Below are 18,660 nucleotides of genomic sequence, written 5' to 3' on the forward strand. Positions count from 1 at the left end.
TGATCCTAGCAATATGATCAGTGATGGCCTGGCCTTCCTGCATCTCGAGATCCTGGAGCTGATTTGTCAAGACAATGGCCCTTGCCTCATTCTCAACATGATACATGTTTGCCAATCTTCCCTATGATGCATTTGCATCCTTGCAGGACTTGATAGTTGCCATAATGTGCCTCTTCACGTTTGTGGCAATCAAAAACATCGCTTGGACACTGCGGCAGCCAAACTTCTTGTGCTCCTCCGTCGATGCTATGGGAATAGTAAGAGGGGCTGTAGCAGACTGTTGTTTGCCTGTAGTCTGACCGGAAGAAGCTGTGTTGGATGTAGATGAGCGTGCTGGCCTCACCTCATCCCCACTAACAATATCCCACAAGCCCTTACCGACCAAGATGTTCTTAAGCATGAATGACCACAAGGCATAGTTTGGTCCATCCAGCTTGTCACCCTCGGACAAATTGCCAAAACTGTCTGAAAGAGTCGACATGATGCAAAATGGGATACCCACAAGCTGCAAATGTACCTAGCAAAGAGATCTGCAAGTCCCAAAAGTGCAACTGGCTGCAAATGTGCCTGCAAATCCCAAACTAATACTTTTTGCAAATGCAAAGTACGACTGGCTGCTCTGAAATGCCACTGACTGCACAATGCAATCACTGAAAAAATGGCATAAACCAATCACTGCACTCTGCTGCAATCTGAAGTGCAATCCCAAACTGAAAATGCATAACCCAAATCTGAAATAGCACACCGATGAGTGCTCAAATGCATCCACAACTGTAGAGTAACTACAAATGCACCCAACAATGCAGAGTATCTATAAATGCACCTGAGAGTGCAAGAGTACAAGCTGCAAAAACAGTCCCGAAGAGAAATACACAACTCAAAACACTTACTGAAAGCGCACCTTGGCCGGAACCACCTGCAAAATAGTCCACTGACTGTCTGGGCTAGCTAGAGATGACAAAGGAGCTGAAGTGAGATGTTTGGAGCTGAATGAAGCTGTCGGGAGTAGTTCTGAACACAATACATATGTAGGAAAGAGCCTAGAGAAGTATGGAGACGCTTGGAGCTGCTGGAACACACCCGGGAGAGGCTAGAGCTGAAAAGAGTTCAGATCTGAGCAAAAACACCAAAAAACAATCGAAACTGCTTGAATCGCCTTCTAACAGGTCGTACGGACTCGAAATCACCTTTCGACAAGTCGTATGGACTGCCAACACTATCGCACAACTGTACGAATAGAACCATATGGACGTACGGACGTCCGTACAACTGTACGAGCAGAAAAAGCAAAAAATTTCATTTATTTATTTCACCTAAAATGGTGCGGGATAGGTTTGTTTGTATGCGGGCAGCTCAAAAATTTTGAAAAACGTCGTAATCGGATCTCAAAAAGTAAAAAAACTGCTGATGGACTTTTTTTTTTTTCCTGCTCTAAAACAAGTTTCTGGCGATGAAACGAGGCACTGGGCTGAACTAGAGAAGGAGCTGAATGCTGGAGCTACCTCAAACGAAAGCTGGAGAGCTGAATGTGTGAACCAAGAACGCGCACTAGAGCAGCAAGCTTGCGGGTGTCTGGAAGCAAGCGCAGGATTGGGCTCTAGAGACGGAAGCGCTCTGATACCAAATGTAGGAACAAAGTGGAGACAGGTTGTGAACAGAAGTGAGCAAGAGCGCACACACAAGAAAGCTCCAATAGAAATGTTCAAATGAAACAATACAAGTACTTGGTATATATAGTACCCAAGTACTACTGGTCAACCATAAGGTTGACTTTATGCCTACAACACCATATTTGTAATTTCTTACAGAGTCATCATTAGACCCCAGTACCTCGAGGACAGAGGAGTGTCACATGCATTGAGGATCGCCATTGGGCATATGCGGGTCTCATCACACCAACTGAGGATTGAGGTAAGGAGGGTTAGGGAGCAGCGGCTCTACAGGCTATGTGGGTGAGGTAGACATGGACAGACCACACCTACCTCCTCTTTAGCATCTCTACCCCTCGTCTCTCTTATACCACCCACGTCACCGATCACTCATACTATCTACCATGACATACACTTTGACCGGAGTCTCTCCCCTAAGCATTTTACGCGCCTATACACACTGCACACATACATCGATTACATACTGCTATTAGAGGACCACGTTGCTCTGATCACTTGCTCACTTCACGAGGCTGCCCTCACGCCTTCCCCTACACCAATCTCTTCACCCATCTCCCATCTCTTGGTTTTGTCCTCTACAATAGCTGGTATGATGATGAGTGCAAGGATCTTTACCATCAACTCAGATTCAAGACCAAGCATAGCCTTCTCAGCGAGCTAGAGACAATGCGTACATATCACCGATTGATACGCCCAAAGAAGCAAGCTTTTGTCTATTGAAATGAGGACTTCAATAAACATTTTGTTTAGCAACAGCTCCAAGGACTTTTGGTGAAAAGTTCTTGAGCGGCGGTCTCCATCACCCCTCACTGACAGCTAGCTTTGGCACACCTACGCACGCACACTATACGACATTCCGACCTCTCGCACTCACCTCGTTCAATATATAAACTCTTTTCACCAAGGGTGATATCAAGGACACACTATTGAAGCTTCATAATGGCCGAGCAAAGGATCATGAGGGGTTATGGGATTGAGATCCCAGCCCCGATCTTAGCAAAGCTCTTCAATGAGTTCATTGCATATGGGATTGAGATCCTAGCCCCGATCTTAGCAAAGCTCTTGTGTCTTGGCTTTCTATACACCTGGACTATTGAATGATGCTCCTGTAGTTTTTCGGGCTCATGGGATCCCCTAGACACTTCAATGGCGGAGTTCGAATAGGAGCTAGATGGACTAAGGAGATCATGAGCACTATTGAGGTCAAACTAGGGTGCTCTCTCTCACCAACCTTGTTTGGCCTCTACACAGATGAGCTCGAGACATTTATGGAGACACTAGGGGGGCCTGAATGTTTTCTTGTTGGTTCCTTGATTCAGATCTTATCGTATGCAGATGACATGTTCTCTTTTGTAGAGTGCCTCCAGAGACACTTTAGATGCAATATAGTCATTATGTAAGTCGCATGATTTTAAAATCAACCTTGGTAAGACCAAGGTCATGATCTTCAATATATCCCGAGCAGCTATGCATAGAGAGCAGTTCACTTTTGATGGGTCACCTGTTGAGATTGTTCCATCATACGAGGGGTTCTCTTTTCTGGCCCTATTTTTATGATGAGACCGGCAATGCAACCTGTTTGAGAGCAGAGGCTATGCCTTGTTAGCCAGGCTGGAGAGACAGTGCTTTCACTCCCTCTTTTAGGACCCTTGGACCAAGGCTATCCTTTTTTACTTCTTGGTCCAGCCAGCAAGCATGTACAGTAGCCATTGTTGGGGACTGGATATCTTAGATGCAGAGTGGTCTTGGGTAGAGTCTCTAGGTTCTCATGCTGTCGCAGATTATATGCAGTAAGCCGTTGATGTGAAAAAAAAAAACACACAAGACTGTCCTCAGACAAACACAAAATGACTCAGTACTTTATTGCTAGCCCCCATACAATCTTATCCACTTCTTCAGAATCCAACTCTAGAGGCAAAGTCGTATTTTTAGGACTTCTTTGGGATCAGTACTGTAATATGGTTGCTCTTAAGGTAGAGCCTATGCACCGACTTTCAGAGCAGGTATCCAGAGCACGCAAGTAACAAGTCAACCTCCCACACAATGTGACTAGAACACACCCAGACTCTTTGAAAGAGGGGAGAGACTACACACCCGAAACAAACTGAACTTAGAACTGCATTTTTTCCCAAAAAAAAAAAAAAAAACTCAGAAAGCAGTCAACGTCAAAACACTATGAACCCACAACCCACTGCTCAATGGCCAGCACGACTCCCAAGGCAACAAGCTGTTCAAAAGAAGAACTGGCGGGTACCATCATCTGAAAACCTGCAGATATATTCATCGTACAAGCAGCCGTACAATTATACGTACGACAGCAGGCCTGTACAACCATTCAGTAATCCGTACAATCTGCATTAAATGACGACCATCTTCCATACAGCTCATAGAAGCCATCTTTAATGACCCGTACGTGCCTGTTCAGCCTACGATCAAGGCACCGTACTACTAGCTCATACTGATCGACGAAAACACCTCCGCACAATCTCGTACTGTAGCCCGTACAAAAATCCACACTTCAGTCCGTACCACCCGTATGGTTCTTGCCCTCAACCCACGCACGTCACCCGATGCAAGGCTGCCCTTGTTCTCAAAGCTCCCTTCTCATCACGTAGTAGCCCATATTTTCATAGGCGCTCAGCCCTTCGTTTATGCACACAGCTTTTCGTACAGCTCGTCCGTCCCTCACCGACTCCTCCTTTTCTCCTTTATCTGCAAGCTCCCAGACTCCACGTACCATGCTCTCTCATCAACCAAAAGCTTCCCTCTTCTCTTACGTAGCCACATGTATGAGCACGATGCCTTCTCAATCTGTCCAGCCACTCCAGCCTAATCTGCCACCTCACTAGTGACATTTTACCACTCTCAAGACATTTCCCCCAAATCACATTAAATGCAGACTTTGGACCTTTAGTCACACAATTCCCACACACATTAGCATGCACATTAAAGCTTGCATGCTTCCCCATATACACATATGAAAAGCCCCTTGACGTGGGCACCAAAACATATCGAATTCCCGTAACATGCAAGTGCACATTAACTCAGGAAAATATTAAAAAAACCCTTCATGACTTGACTTTACATGACCCCAAAAACATTTCACTTGACCACACACTGGATACCCTTGCTCTGGAAGTTTGATACAACAATATTGCATTTCATCATCTCCCTGATAAGTCCCTGCAAAAAACTTTTAGTCTTTCAAGTTCAAAATAAAAAGGTCTTTTACATGTGCAGCCAGTTACATTGGCTTATTCACACACAACCCGCAAATTAACACTATCATGTGTTCAGTGTCTACCCTCATGCACAATCTATGTGGAGAAAAATATATATAGATTTTATCCGATCATATTAGCCCAACCAAAAAGCTGCAAATATTCATGTTTGACAGCTTGAAGCCAACATAAACTGCACTGCAGCAAGTGTATCTTCAGTCAAAACTTCACTGGATGCATCTTTTTCCATCACAACTAGCCCACATGTTGAAACCTGCATGATTCTCACCACATACTCTTCAAACGAAATCCATTCACTCTGTTGTTGTGTAAACTTCCATCCAAATCACTCAACTGATATGATCCATTTGAATACTTCTTAAACACACTGAAAGGACCCACCCACTTTGTCACAAATTTAGTCTTGAAAGTACTATCCAGTTTACTATCATATCTTAATACCAAGTCTCCTTCTTTGATGTTCTTATCCTTATACTTCAAATTAGCTTTCATTTGATTTTTTTCTTGAGTCTGAGCATAGTGTTCAACTGCTTTCATTCTATCAAACTGAGCTTCCTGTAGTTCAACCAACCTTCTTTCATACTCGGTGTTAGGTTCTTCATCCATTTTCATGAGCAACTTCAGAGCTGGAATTTCTACTTCCAATGGCAACATAGCTTCTTTTCCATATACAAGATGAAAAGGAGAAAACTGTGTACCTTCCTTGACCGCTATTCGGTAAGCCCACAATGCTTGTGGCACAATTTGATCCCAGCTTTTCCCATACATCTTCATGATCTTACTCATCATATTAATCAACTCTCTGTTGAAATATTCATTCTTATTATTACATTGAGGATAATAGGGAGTAGCATATCTATGCTTAATTCTGAGCTTATCACACAACAAGTCAACCAGCTCACTCCTAAATCCAAGCCCTTTATCACTTATTACCAATTCGAGAGGCATTCCAAATCTACAACATATATCTTCATATATGAACTTGCTCACTTGTTTAGCATTGACTGAAGCAACTGGCCGTGCTTCTGCCCATCTCGAAAGATACTCTACTGCAGTGAGAATGTAACACTTACCTCCTGAAGTCATGGGAAGTGGACCGATTGCATCAATCCCCCACTTCTCGAATATGTTGTATGCTATGATGAGATTTCTCAGCTCTGGATGTAATACTCTTCTTCCCATCTGTTGGCATTGTAAACAGGATTTGCACCAATGCTTTATATCTCTCTGTAGAGAGGGCCAGATATACCCTTCCATTAGTGTCTTTCTTAGCATTGTCTTGAATGTGAAATGTCCGCCACAAATCCCCTCATGATTTGCCTCAAGCACATGCATGATCTCAGCTTGCCATGGGATTCTTCTCAAGACTAAATCTGCACCCTTCATATACAAAACATCGTCAATAAGACAATAAGGCTCACAAGTCTTAACAAATCTATACCTCTTTTCTTTCGGAACCTCTTCTGGCACTTTTCCTGTGAGCAAGAAAGCCTCCACATTCGAAAGATACTCTCTCCCTCTGTACAAAGGTTCTTGAACTTTTACTACACACACCTGAACATTTTCCTCTCCACAAGCAGCATCATGTGCCTCATGATTTAAGTTTCTGTCCACATGCCGTAACAACCATGCATCAAAGTGTCTGAGTAACTTTTTAACAATACTAACCCAATTCTTTAAATGTTCATGCTTTATCTTCCATACCCCCAGAATCTGTTTTACAACCAGCATTGAATCACCTTTTATGATCAGTCTTTTTATTCCCATCTTCAAACATGATTGCAAACCTTCAGCTAAAGCAACATATTCAGCTTCATTATTACTGCTTACCTTCCTGATTTCCGAATTACCTTACCATCAAGATCATAGACAACCATTCCACCGGTTGCTTTGTTAATACTCTTCCTGTAAGAACCATCAAAGAACAAGGTATAGCTGTCTTCTAAGCTTTTTTTCTGCACTCTTTCAGTATGATCTTCCACTTCCTTGACTAAAATAGGAGTATCTTTGTAAGTAAGCAAATCGGCCAGGGTTGCTCTGGTTGAGTTCTCTACTAGGAAAGTAAAAGTATACTCGTGCAATTCTGTTACCCATCTCACCATACTTCGTGAAAAATTAATACCATTCACAAGTTGTGGCAACAGAGTAGTACCACAAAAGAATGAGGCAGTAAATAATTCCGAAATCTTCTACATGCAAATACAAAGCTGGCTAATACCAATTCAGCAGCTGAATACTTCTTCTCTGCTTCACTTTTTACCCTGCTAGCAAAAAACACAGGCCTCATATACCTTGATTGCTCTCCCTGCTGCAATAAAATGGCTCCCAATGCATCCGGCCCCACTGAAGGATTGACATAAAAAGTCTTATCGAAATCAGGAGCTTTAACACTTGATACTCTTCCAACAATCTCTTTGACTGCTTCAAAAACCTCTCCACATTCACTTGTCCATTGCAAAGGCACCTTCTTCACTGCTTGTTGTAATGGATACAAAACTTGAGAAAGCATAGAAATGAATCTGGAAAGATACTTCACCTTTTGCAAGAAAGTATGCAACTGCCTTGTCTCTATTGGAGGTGCTAGAGTAACCAGTGCTTTGATCTTCTCAAGTTCTGGCTCTATTCCATTTTCAGAAACAACATGACCCAATACTTTAATACTTGACCGTGCCAACTTACATTTTTTGGGATTAAGCTGTCCTCCACTATCATCAATTCTCCCAAGTACTTGATCCAGTTTGGAACAATGATCCTTCCGATCACTAAAAATACAAATATCATCAATAAAAGCCTTGCAGAATTTATCAAGAAAAGGGGCAAGTACCTCATTTGTGTTCTCTTGATAATGCGACGGAGCATTCTTCAAACCAAAAGGCATCTTCTTATAAGAAAAGCAGCCCCAGGGAGTAATAAAAGTTATCTTTGTCTGGTCTTCAGGAGCAATTGCAATCTGAAAATAGCCCGAATACCCATCACATAAACTATACATCTCATGACCGGCTATCTTATCCAGTATGTCATCCACATGTGGGAGAGGATAGTGATTACTCTTTGTCATAGCATTCAACGGTTTGTAATTAACACATACTCTCCATCGTCCATCTTTCTTTGGTACGATAACCACAGGGCTGGCCCAGTCAGAGTGTACAATGGGAAAAATTATATCAGCCTTAAGCGACTTGACCACCTCCTCTCGAAGTACTCTCACTTGCTCAGGACTCAATCTTTTCATTTTCTGAAATACCGGCCTTGCATCTTCTTTTAATTCAATCTTTAAAGGCTTCCCTTTAAACCCTCTAATCTCTTCATACAATATGATAAATAAATGGGGATACCTGCGCAACATGGCTGAATACTCTTCTTTTTCTTTCAAAGTAAGATTTGGATTAATCATTTGCTGTACTAACTCCTGTGTTGGGACAGGTGCCTCTTTAGATTGCATAAACTCCTCCATTGTTTCAAATCTGTCTTCTTCTAACTGATGTACAGTTTCAGCCTGCTCACTTGTATCCAAGAAGTTCACTCCCTCTATCTATTCTGCAATGCACATTGAAGACTTCCACATCCAAATCCTTCACTACCCCCAAACTCTTCACTCTGGCGTGGTTGGCCATTCTTATTCGGAAGTGAGAAGGATCAGTAACCTCCAAACCCAACCTCTCAACACAAGATTGAGTCATCACACATGTCTGGGCACCTCCATCAATGTATGCCTCTCCAAGCTCATATCCTTTATGCCATGCCTCCACCGAAGGGCAAATATCAGGTAGCTCTGATATAGACATGATATTTTTTGCTACTTTACGCACAACTCTCTTCTTACCTGGATTTACAGCTTTCCTCCATTCTCTCTTCAGCCTTGGACAAAGCCCAACCATCTGTGCAAAAGTAATATCCACCTTTCTGTTAGACAAATCAGCAATCAAGTCATATTCAGCCTGCTCCTTCCCCAAGGGATAATCAGCTGTTTTGTATTTCTGTCTGGGCTTCCTCACCTTTTTCCCCTAGTAAGTAACAACATCTTCAACCTGCTTACTCTTTTTAACACTTGGCTCTCCTTCTTCATCCCTGTCTCTCTTCCCAAGAGGCAAAACATCCAAATCACTCTCTTCCAATCCAAGCACGCTGACAAACTTACCTTTCCCTTTATCTTCAAAGGAAACCCTCTTTACTCCGTTACTACTTGAAGGTTCAGGCTCTTTTATCTCCACTCCATGATCAGTTGACCTATCATTTAAATTTGAAGGAAGTGGGTACACATCATCGCCAACTCTGGGGGGCTTATCACATTGTGTACTATAATGTCCCCAATCTAGACAATTGAAGCATTGCACATACGGAGCATACACTCCCCGTCCTCTCCTAGCTTGCAAAGGTGCTTGAACACTTGAATTGGATGCATTATCTGCTCCTCTACCACCTGGAGTCCGACCTCGTCCTCTTCCTACCATAAGGTTTAAACTGAGATTCTTCATTAATTCAGCCATTTCATGAATTTCATCCTTCATTGATCCCTCTTTCTTTTCTTCTGGCCTCACTGGCTCAATTACATTCTGCACAGGCATCTCCATAACAGAAGGAACAACGGGCATGCCATACTCCAACTGAATCATCCTTCTTTGCTTCCTCTCTTTCTCCTTAGCCACTCTCAGGGCTTCCTCAAAAGTTGGCAGGTCCTGCACCTCAACCTTCACTCGTATCTCAGGCTTTAATCCTGTAATAAATCTATCCTTCTTTATGACACGAGGTGGTACTTCTAGCAAAAGAATTTCCTACCATTTATTCCACATGACCATAAATCTACTCACATAATCATCCACAGTTTGGTCTTTCCTTTGATATAAAGCACATAACTCCCTCCATACTCCATCTGCATCCCTGGTACATGCAAACCGTGCTAAAAAACCACTTCTTACCTCTCCATAAGTGAGATTCCTGCGTTCTCCTTGCCCATTTTTTAAACTGGCCTGAAATTCCTGCAACCATGTACGGGCTTCTCCCATCAAGCAAAAAAATAAAATTTGCAGCAGCACTTCGGGTGCTTACAAGAGCTGTGAACTCCATATTCTCAATAAACTTTTTGGGGTCTTCATTGGGTAAACCATAAAATCTTTCAAAATCTTGAGCCATTTTCCGAGATCACTGAGTACTCCTTGACTTGGGTGGACTTTCACTCACCAAAACAAAGACCGTCCCCAGTTCAGATCGCCAACACAATGATGTGAAAAAAAAAAAACACAAGACTGTCCTCAGACAAACACAAAATGACTCAGTACTTTATTGCTAGCCCCCATACAATCTTATTCACTTCTTCAGAATCCAACTCTAGAGGCAAAGTCGTATTTTTAGGACTTCTTCGGGATCAGTACTGTAATATGGTTGCTCTTAAGGTAGAGCCTATGCACCGACTTTCAGAGCGGGTATCCAGAGCACGCAAGTAACAAGTCAACCTCCCACACAATGTGACTAGAACACACCCAGACTCTTTGAAAGAGGGGAGAGACTACACAGCCCGAAACAAACTGAACTTAGCACTGCACTTTTCCCCCAAAAAAAAAAAAAAAAACTCAGAAAACAGTCAACCTCAAAACACTATGAACCCACAGCCCACTGCTCAATGGCCAGCACGACTCCCAAGGCCACAAGCTGTTCAAAAGAAGAACTGGCGAGTACCATCATCTGAAAACCTGCAGATATATTCATCGTACAAGCAGTCATACAATTATACGTACAACATCAGGCCCGTACAACCATTCAGTAATCCGTACAGTCTGCATTAAATGACGACCATCTTCCGTACAGCTCGTAGAAGCCATCTTTAATGACTCGTACGTGCCTGTTCAGCCTGCGATCAAGGCACCGTACTACCAGCTCATACTGATCGACAAAAACACCTCCGTACAATCTCGTACTGTAGCCCGTACAAAAATCCACACTTCAGTCCGTACCACCCGTACGGTTCTTTCCAGCCCTCAACCCACGCACGTCACTCGATGCAAGGCTACCCTTGTTCTCAAAGCTCCCTTCTCATCATGTAGTAGCCCATATTTTCATAGGCGCTCAGCCCTTCGTTTATGCACACAGCTTTCGTACAGCTCGTCCGTCCCTCACCGACTCCTCCTTTTCTCCTTTATCTGCAAGCTCCCAGACTCCACGTACCATGCTCGCTCATCAACCAAAAGCTTCCCTCTTCTATTACGTAGCCACATGTATGAGCACGATGCCTTCTCAATCTGTCCAGCCACCTCAGCCTAATCTGCCACCTCACTAGTGACATTTTACCACTCTCAAGACATTTCCCCCAAATCACATTAAATGCAGACTTTGGACATTTAGTCACACAATTCGAAGATACCATATTAAAGTCATGGTCTAGCTATAATAGCTAGTCCAATTCTTTAATAAAGGAAAGGAACACCTAACTAAAGAAACAAAAGAAGGAAAAAATAACCAAGAAAGGAAAATTAACCAAGAAGGGTAAAAAATAACCAAGGCAAGGAGGGTTAGTCAAGGAGAGAGCCGGGAGGTCGAGGAATACCTTGGAAGGCCGGGGCATTTATACTATTGCCACAAGTCATAATGAAAAAAAGAGCCACGGGGCATTTGCATATATATTAAAAAGGAATTAGGAGTAAAAAAATATAAGAGTAAGCAGCAATTAGTTTACCTGAGTTTAACAAGGTTAGGAAACTAGGATTTTATAAGATATTATAGTTAATTAGGTAGAGCTAATCCAGAAGAGAAAAGTAGGATAATTAGAACATAAGAATTAAGAGTAAGTATATATATATATATATATATGTAGCAAGTAAAATAGGACATACCCGGAGTAATTAAAAACAAAAAATAAAAAGACCAAAAAGGGGGGTGGAAAATTTTTGAAAAAGAAAAAAAAAAGGGACTAATACTAATACAATTTTTTTTTAATAATTCAAAGAAAATTAAAAGAAATTTTAAAAATTAAGAGAAAATAAGGAGTATTAAAAAATAAGAAAAACAAAGAGAGAGAGAGAGAGAGCGAGAGAGAGAAACAATTGAAACAATTAATTTGAAAATAGTAAAAAAGTGAGGGGGGTAAGGTGGGAATATAAGGGAGCTAGGGTTCAAAAAGAGAGGAAGGGTTAGGAAGTGTGTGTGTGTGTGCGCGCATGTGCATGTGTTAGAAAGTTAAACAAGAAAATATAGATTAGTAAGGGAAACTAGGTAACTAGTAAAACAACATTTTTTTTTTAAAAGAAAGAAATTACAGACCAGAGGAGAACATTAAAGGAAAGACAGAAAAAATTAGTAGGAAATAAACAAAATTGGGGATAATAAAAAGTAACAAATGAAAGAATAGGCAATTAGTGTGTGTGTGTGTGTGTGTGTGTCTTTTTAGCCAGAAAAGTAAACGAGACCAGAGGCTAGAGGCTAAGTATGGCGATGCTCAAAGGCCATAGAGAAAAGGAGATCATGTGGGCGAAGGGATGTCATAGGGGTGAAAAAGGAATTAGAAGTGGAGAAAAGGAAAAGGGAGACTATGACACAAGGGGAAAGGGAGAGGGGGAAGAGAAGCATGTACATGATAGGAGGAGGAATGTCGAGATGTAGACATCAAGGGAAGTGAACCATACTTTATTGGAAAGAAGGGATGAGAGGGAAATATCAAAATACTAGCTAGGTGGCTTTACAAGAATGAGCGTGTCTGATCAAGGAATAGCCCCTTCCTTTTATAGCCAACAGAGGGGGTCTCTCCACATTAATGTATCCTCCCACATGCATGGTGTGTGTGGAAAAGTCTCCCATGTGGGCTAGGTGGTTACACACTCTCAATTGTGTGCGACAACCCTTTGCCTCAATTTTCCACATAAATCAAGCCCCATATCTCAAGTCTATGATACTCCCTTGGTTTCTTTCCAATTTTTTAATATGTTCAAACCTCTAGGAGGACAAGTGGAGGGTTGGCACAAGGAATCTTGCCACCTTATCCTACTTTCTCCATTATTTAACTTGCTCTCTTAGACCTTCTATACCTCCCCCACATGGGCCTATCCCATATGGAGGGAATCACTCAATATAATATCTATCTCCACCTATTTTATATTGCTTCTCCCATGGACTTTGAGCCATGTCTCACTAAATGCAGCCTAGGTGGAGGGGTGGCACATGGAGGAGCCATGCCACCTTGCATTTTATAATATTACTATCATGGATTATGTACAACACACCTTATGGGTCCTCTTACATGGAAGGGTGGCACATGGTCATGCCCTGCCACCTCAACCCTGGGCCCTATGCACACCATATTTTATTATACTATTGCCACATATACAAACACACACACATATTAATGCCTTTTTCCTTAGACAAATTTTATCCATAACAGTTCCCCCCCCCAGGCAGGGAATGCACACAGCATTTCCATGCCTGGGACCATCACGCACAAAGAAAGGCTTGAGGTAACGCTTGTTGATCACCTTCTTGCCATATGGTTCATGCAGCTCCTGAACTTGTACAGACCCATTGCTACGTTCTTTGATGACTTTGTATGGACCAACCCACAGTGGCAGAAACTTCTTATCCATTTGGTGGTCCAATCTGTTATCAAAGCATAGCACAACAACCCCCTCAACAAAGTGTCTTTCCCATCCCTTGCGAATCTTAGCATCCAATCGGGCCTTTTGTCGATTCTTTTGGATCTTTGTTTGGTGTGGTGCAAGGCGTCGGGTCTCATCTAACTTCTCAAGTTGTACCAATCTGGCCTCTACATGTTCATCTTCTGTCATCCTCTGTTCCTGTGCCAATCTCAAGGCCGGAATCTCTATCTCTAGTGGTAAGACTGCCTCAGTACCATACACCAACTCAAAAGGAGTGTGACCTGTAGATGTTTTATGAGTGATGTTGTAAGCCCACACTGCTTCAGTGACCTTCTGATCCCATTGGCTCCTATTCCCTGCGGCCATTTTTCCCATGGTTTTACAAAGGAGGCCATTGGTCCGCTCTGTTTGACCCATGGATGCTGGATAATAGATGCTAGAAGTGTGATGATCAATGCCCATGCAATCCATGAGTAACTGCACTGCTTCATTTAAGAATGGACTCCCATGGTCAGAGACTATCTCCATGGGTGTCCCAAACCTTGTGCAGATACGTTCAAATATGAAATTTGAAACTGCCTTGCCATTTGCAGCAGAGAGGGCGATAGCTTCAGCCCACTTAGTGACGTACTGAGTGGCTACCAAAAGATACTTCTTTTTGCGGGCAGTCATGGGCAAGGGCCTGATAAAATCTATTCCCCACTTCTGAAACGGATGGATGGACATCACTGGATGATGTTGCCCGGGACGCAAATCCTTCCTACCAAAGAATTGACATGGTTCACAGGTTTTGCAATACAAAGTGACATCCTTGAACAAGGTCGGCCAATAGTATCCAGCATGTAAAATCTTCTTAGCTGTATAGTCACTGGCATAGTGGCCTCCACAAATATAAATTGACACATACCGAAATTACCATAACTATCTTGAAACAATCACGCACCAGGCAAAAGGATTGCGTAGTCATGACAATTACACCAAAGAGTACAACCTGCAAGGGATAAGTCTTACCTCAAGAAGAGTTGTACAAGAACCTCATCCCTAGACAACCTGATAAAGGTTTAGTGAGCAACGTGGCCCGTGGCATGTGCCAAGTGGAAACCCAACCAAGGGTCACCAACGTGGCACATGGTTAACCCGGCCAAAGATTAACAAGATTTGGGTGTGTGTGTGTGTTTAAAATAAAAAACATGGCACATGAAGCTCAGATAAGAGTGGATAAAAAATAATTTGTTACATGGTTGTTCACACAACCAAAAATTGATGCCAAAGCGTAGAAAAATAATGTCGGTGCAGTCCTGACAAGCATCTTATTTACTGAAGAGGAGAATCTCCATACCTATCACCATCCAATAACAAAACATGATAAGAACTAGGTTAACTTAAGTTGGGAAGACAGGTGTCGTAAACCCTCCTCCCTTGTTATTGGGGTCACAATAAATTAGAAGCTTAGCCATAAATCTTACTGGCACAATGCAAAAAATTAAATGCACAATGATGGGTTTATTCAAGTGTAGGTTAGGTAGAGTGTGTTAGATAAAAGGTTTGGTTGTGTGGTCTATGTATGGAACTGTATAGAAAAAGAGCAATTATTTAAAAATTACAAACCACGAGAAAAATGGAGGGTAAGAAAAATTACTTGGGGGACTTAATACAAGAAAAAATTACATGAGGATATGTAACAGGGGAGAACAAGGTGAACCAAGTTAAGAAAAAAAGGGGTGGGAGGAGAGATTGGAAAAAACTTTGAAGAGTAGAGAAGTAGTGGGTAGGGGATTTTTCGTTTAGGCAAGTAAGGGAAATAGCTAGCATAGGAGAAAATCGATAGAGAGGTTATATAGAAAAAAGGAGGGGTAATTTGTAGAAAACTGAGAGTGTCAAGGAGGTAGCAAAATTAATAGCACATGCATCAGTTTAAGAATATTATGATGACTAGACGGGGACTTTAGCAGTAGGTGGACACATATTGAATATACAAAACTCAGAGGTGTACTTTGAAAAAATGAAAAAAAGGGGGGGTTATATTTACTTTAGAGAGAAAATATATAAATAGAGAGTGGGGGTTTTTTTATATATAATGTTATAGAGGGGTTGGGAAAAGAATATATATGTAAATAGAAGGGGGGAGGAGGGTGGGGGCTATATATTGTTAGAGAGGGGGTCTAACAAAGGGGGAGAGAGAAACAAATGGTTTGGAAGGGGGGAGGAAGTTGTATTTACTTTAGAGAGGGGGTTTAGAGAGAAAAAACCTATAAGTTGAGAGATGGGGGTTTTTTATATAATTTAGAGAGGGGGTTGGGGAAAGGATATACATGTAAAAAGGGGGGAGGAGGGTGGGGGATATATATCATTAGAGAGGGTCTTAAACAAAGGGGGAAGATAAAAAAGATTTTTTGGAAAAAAGAACAAGGGGAGTTTAATGGAGTAATAGGATATAATCAAAAAACAAAAAGAAGAAAAGAGCCATGGTTGTGTATTGCATATGGACACAGTGGACTTACCTGAGAGTCCATCAAGCTCAAAAGGCACGAAACGGTACTACAGTCCATGCGATGAGGACAGTTCATAAGGGAACAATCATGCAGGGGCTATCAATCAAGGGCGAGGTGAGCAGAGGCGTGGCCATGCAGGAGCATATTGGTGTAGTAACAGTGTAGTAGGGCGGGTCCCAACAGGATTGGGTAGAGAGCTAAGAAGCTCTCTGCCTCTTAAGCGATCATGGGCAGAGGCTAGGTAGTAGCCTCTACTACTAGGTAGCAAAGACTGTGGGGGTAGCCGTGCTGCCATAGACTATAGCAGCAATATGAGAAGCCAAGGAGCCAGGCCCCTTTATATAAGGGAGGTTTGGGTAAACGGGGCAGAGACTGTAGCGGCGATAGGTTTGGAGGTGATAAAAATTGGAAGGAGAGAGATCCTTAAGTAGGTAGGAGGGTGGGTAGTCAGGGACTAGGGGAGTCGAGAGAATATAGGGAGCTAGGGAGGCTTAAGGGTTAGGGAAACGTGCGGACAAAGGCCAAAATAATATAATGGCGAGATGGGCCAAAATGCAGGGAGGGTATTTAAGAAAGGGTACTTAGTTAATAAACTATGTAGGGAGGGGTTCTTTTAAGGGGGGTATTTACGTGGGTAGAAAAGATAAGGAACTTAGGATAGTAGAAGATAAAAAGTTGTAGGAACTAAATAGGACAAATTGGACAAAAAAACCAAAGAAATTTTTTTAATAAAGGAAAGGAACACTTAACTAAAGAAACAAAAAGAAGGAAAAAATAACCAAGAAGGGAAAATTAACCAAGAAGGGTAAAAAAATAACCAAGGCAGGGAGGGTTAGTTGAGGAGAGAGCCGGGAGATCGAGGAATACCTTGGGAGGAGGGGGCATTTATACTATTGCCACAAGTTGTAATGAAAAAAAGAGCCACGGGGCATTTGTATATATATTAAAAAGGAATTAGGAGTAAAAAAATATGAGTAAAGAGCAATTAGTTTACCTGAGTTTAACAAGGTTAGGGAACAAGGATTTTATAAGATATTATAGTTAATTAGGTAGAGCTAATCCAGAAGAGAAATGTAGGATATTTAGAACATAAGAATTAAGAGTAAGTATATATATATATATATATATATATAGCAAGTAAAATAGGACATAACGAGAGTAATTAAAAACAAAAAATAAAAAGACCAAAAATGGGGGTGGAAAAAAATTAAAAAAGAAAAAGAAAAGGGACTAATACTAATTAAATTTAAAAAATAATGATTAAAAGAAAATTAAAAAATTAAGAGAAAATAAGGAGTATTAAAAATTAAGAAAAACAAAGAGAGAGAGAGAGAGAGAGAGAGAGAGAGAGAGAGAGAGAGAGAGAGAGAGAAACAATTGAAACATAGTAAAAAAGTGAGGGGGGTAAGGTGGGAATATAAGGGAGCTAGGGTTCAAAAAGAGAGGAAGGGTTAGAAAGTGTGTGTGTGTTAGAAATTTAAACAAGAAAATATAGATTAGTAAGGGAAACTAGGTAACTAATAAAAACAACATTAAAAAAAAAAAAAGAAATTACGGACCAGAGGAGAACATTAAAGGAAAAGACTAAAAAAAGTAATAAAAAGTAACAAATGAAAGAATAGGCAATTAGTGAGAGAGAGAGAGAGAGAGAGAGAGAGAGAGGGGGGGGCAGGGTCTAAACAGGAGAAAGGAAGGTGTAGGAAGTGTGTGTGTGTGTGTGTGTGTGTGTGTTTAGATTTAATAATCCCATCAATAAATGAACCATACAATTCATTCAATCATTTGGATAATAATAAAAAGTTTGAAATTTTTAAGAAAATAAAATTGACATAACTTTGACCTGAGTAATAGGATAGGCAATAGAATTTTTCATTATATTGAGGTTTCAAATTTAAGCAAAGAAATAGTACAAACGTGTCGAATCCATTAGGTAGTCCAAGCTTTGAGGTCAGGGTCTACTTACATGCCACCATCCAAGAAAAATTAGGTATTAGAATATCATAATTTCAAATGGGTAGATAGGTAATGCCTGTATCCCCTGGCATGTTATTGCTTTACCAAGGAACATAGACAACCATCTAGATTCACAAGTAAAATTTTAAAAATATCATAAGAGCATCATGCAAAAGTATCATCACATGTCCCACGGGGGGTATTCCATATCCATAAATGATAGACCTTTCAAATTCTCGTAAATAAATGAATACCTCCTACAACTAAACGAAATTTTACCAGAATTAATAGAGATAAAAGAGCAAAATTGAAACTATCCATGGGAACCACCACAAAAAAAAATATTATTGATGAGGGGGGTAGTCCACACCCTTAAATTTAAGAATGAGAATCAAGCAAATTAAATTATCAACATTATATAAGGAGGATAATCCTCATCTTTGATAGATTAACCATAATTAAATGAAGGGAACAACCATAGAAAAAGCACTAGTAAAATTAAGAAAAAATGACTAAGTCTAAAAACTTTAATAAGGAGATGGAAATTAAGCAACCAAGAGGTTAACTAACCACATGTAAATAATGAGGGTCAAAAGGAAAACACAGGGGGCAAAATGCCAAGGGTAAAGTCCAAGGCCACCCCTAGCTATCCCCACAATAATAATTGCTACAATAATAACAACAAGGTAAACAAATGGTTAACTATGAGATTATTAAAAACCAAACT

At 41.1% G+C, this 18,660-nt stretch overlaps 1 protein-coding gene across 1 annotated transcript; it reads right to left on the reverse strand.

Moving 5' to 3' along the window:
* Window positions 1-5,054: 5,054 nt before the first annotated feature.
* Window positions 5,055-7,014, reverse strand: LOC147901696 (uncharacterized). Its single transcript, XM_087374353.1, has 3 exons — window positions 6,763-7,014; window positions 5,294-6,679; window positions 5,055-5,165 (listed from the first exon to the last, which is right to left on the reverse strand). The coding sequence occupies exons 1-3, from the start codon at window positions 7,012-7,014 to the stop codon at window positions 5,055-5,057; spliced, it is 1,749 nt and encodes a 582-aa protein (XP_087230479.1).
* Between the last annotated feature and the right edge of the window lie 11,646 nt (window positions 7,015-18,660).

The sequence above is a fragment of the Dipteris shenzhenensis genome, chromosome 5 (genome assembly GCF_047967505.1).
Source record: "Dipteris shenzhenensis isolate YYH24624 ecotype China chromosome 5, Dip_SZ_1.0, whole genome shotgun sequence".
In the NCBI taxonomy this organism is placed as follows: domain Eukaryota; kingdom Viridiplantae; phylum Streptophyta; class Polypodiopsida; order Gleicheniales; family Dipteridaceae; genus Dipteris; species Dipteris shenzhenensis.

Coding starts and splice junctions, on each gene's coding strand:
- LOC147901696 (XM_087374353.1), bottom strand. CDS start 7,014: ATGGTGAGATGGGTAACAGAATTGCACGAGTATACTTTTACTTTCCTA. Junction 6,680..6,762: donor TCTATGATCTTGATGGTAAG/GTAATTCGGAAA, acceptor TCATGTTTGAAG/ATGGGAATAAAAAGACTGAT. Junction 5,166..5,293: donor CTAAATTTGTGACAAAGTGG/GTGGGTCCTTTC, acceptor AGAATCATGCAG/GTTTCAACATGTGGGCTAGT.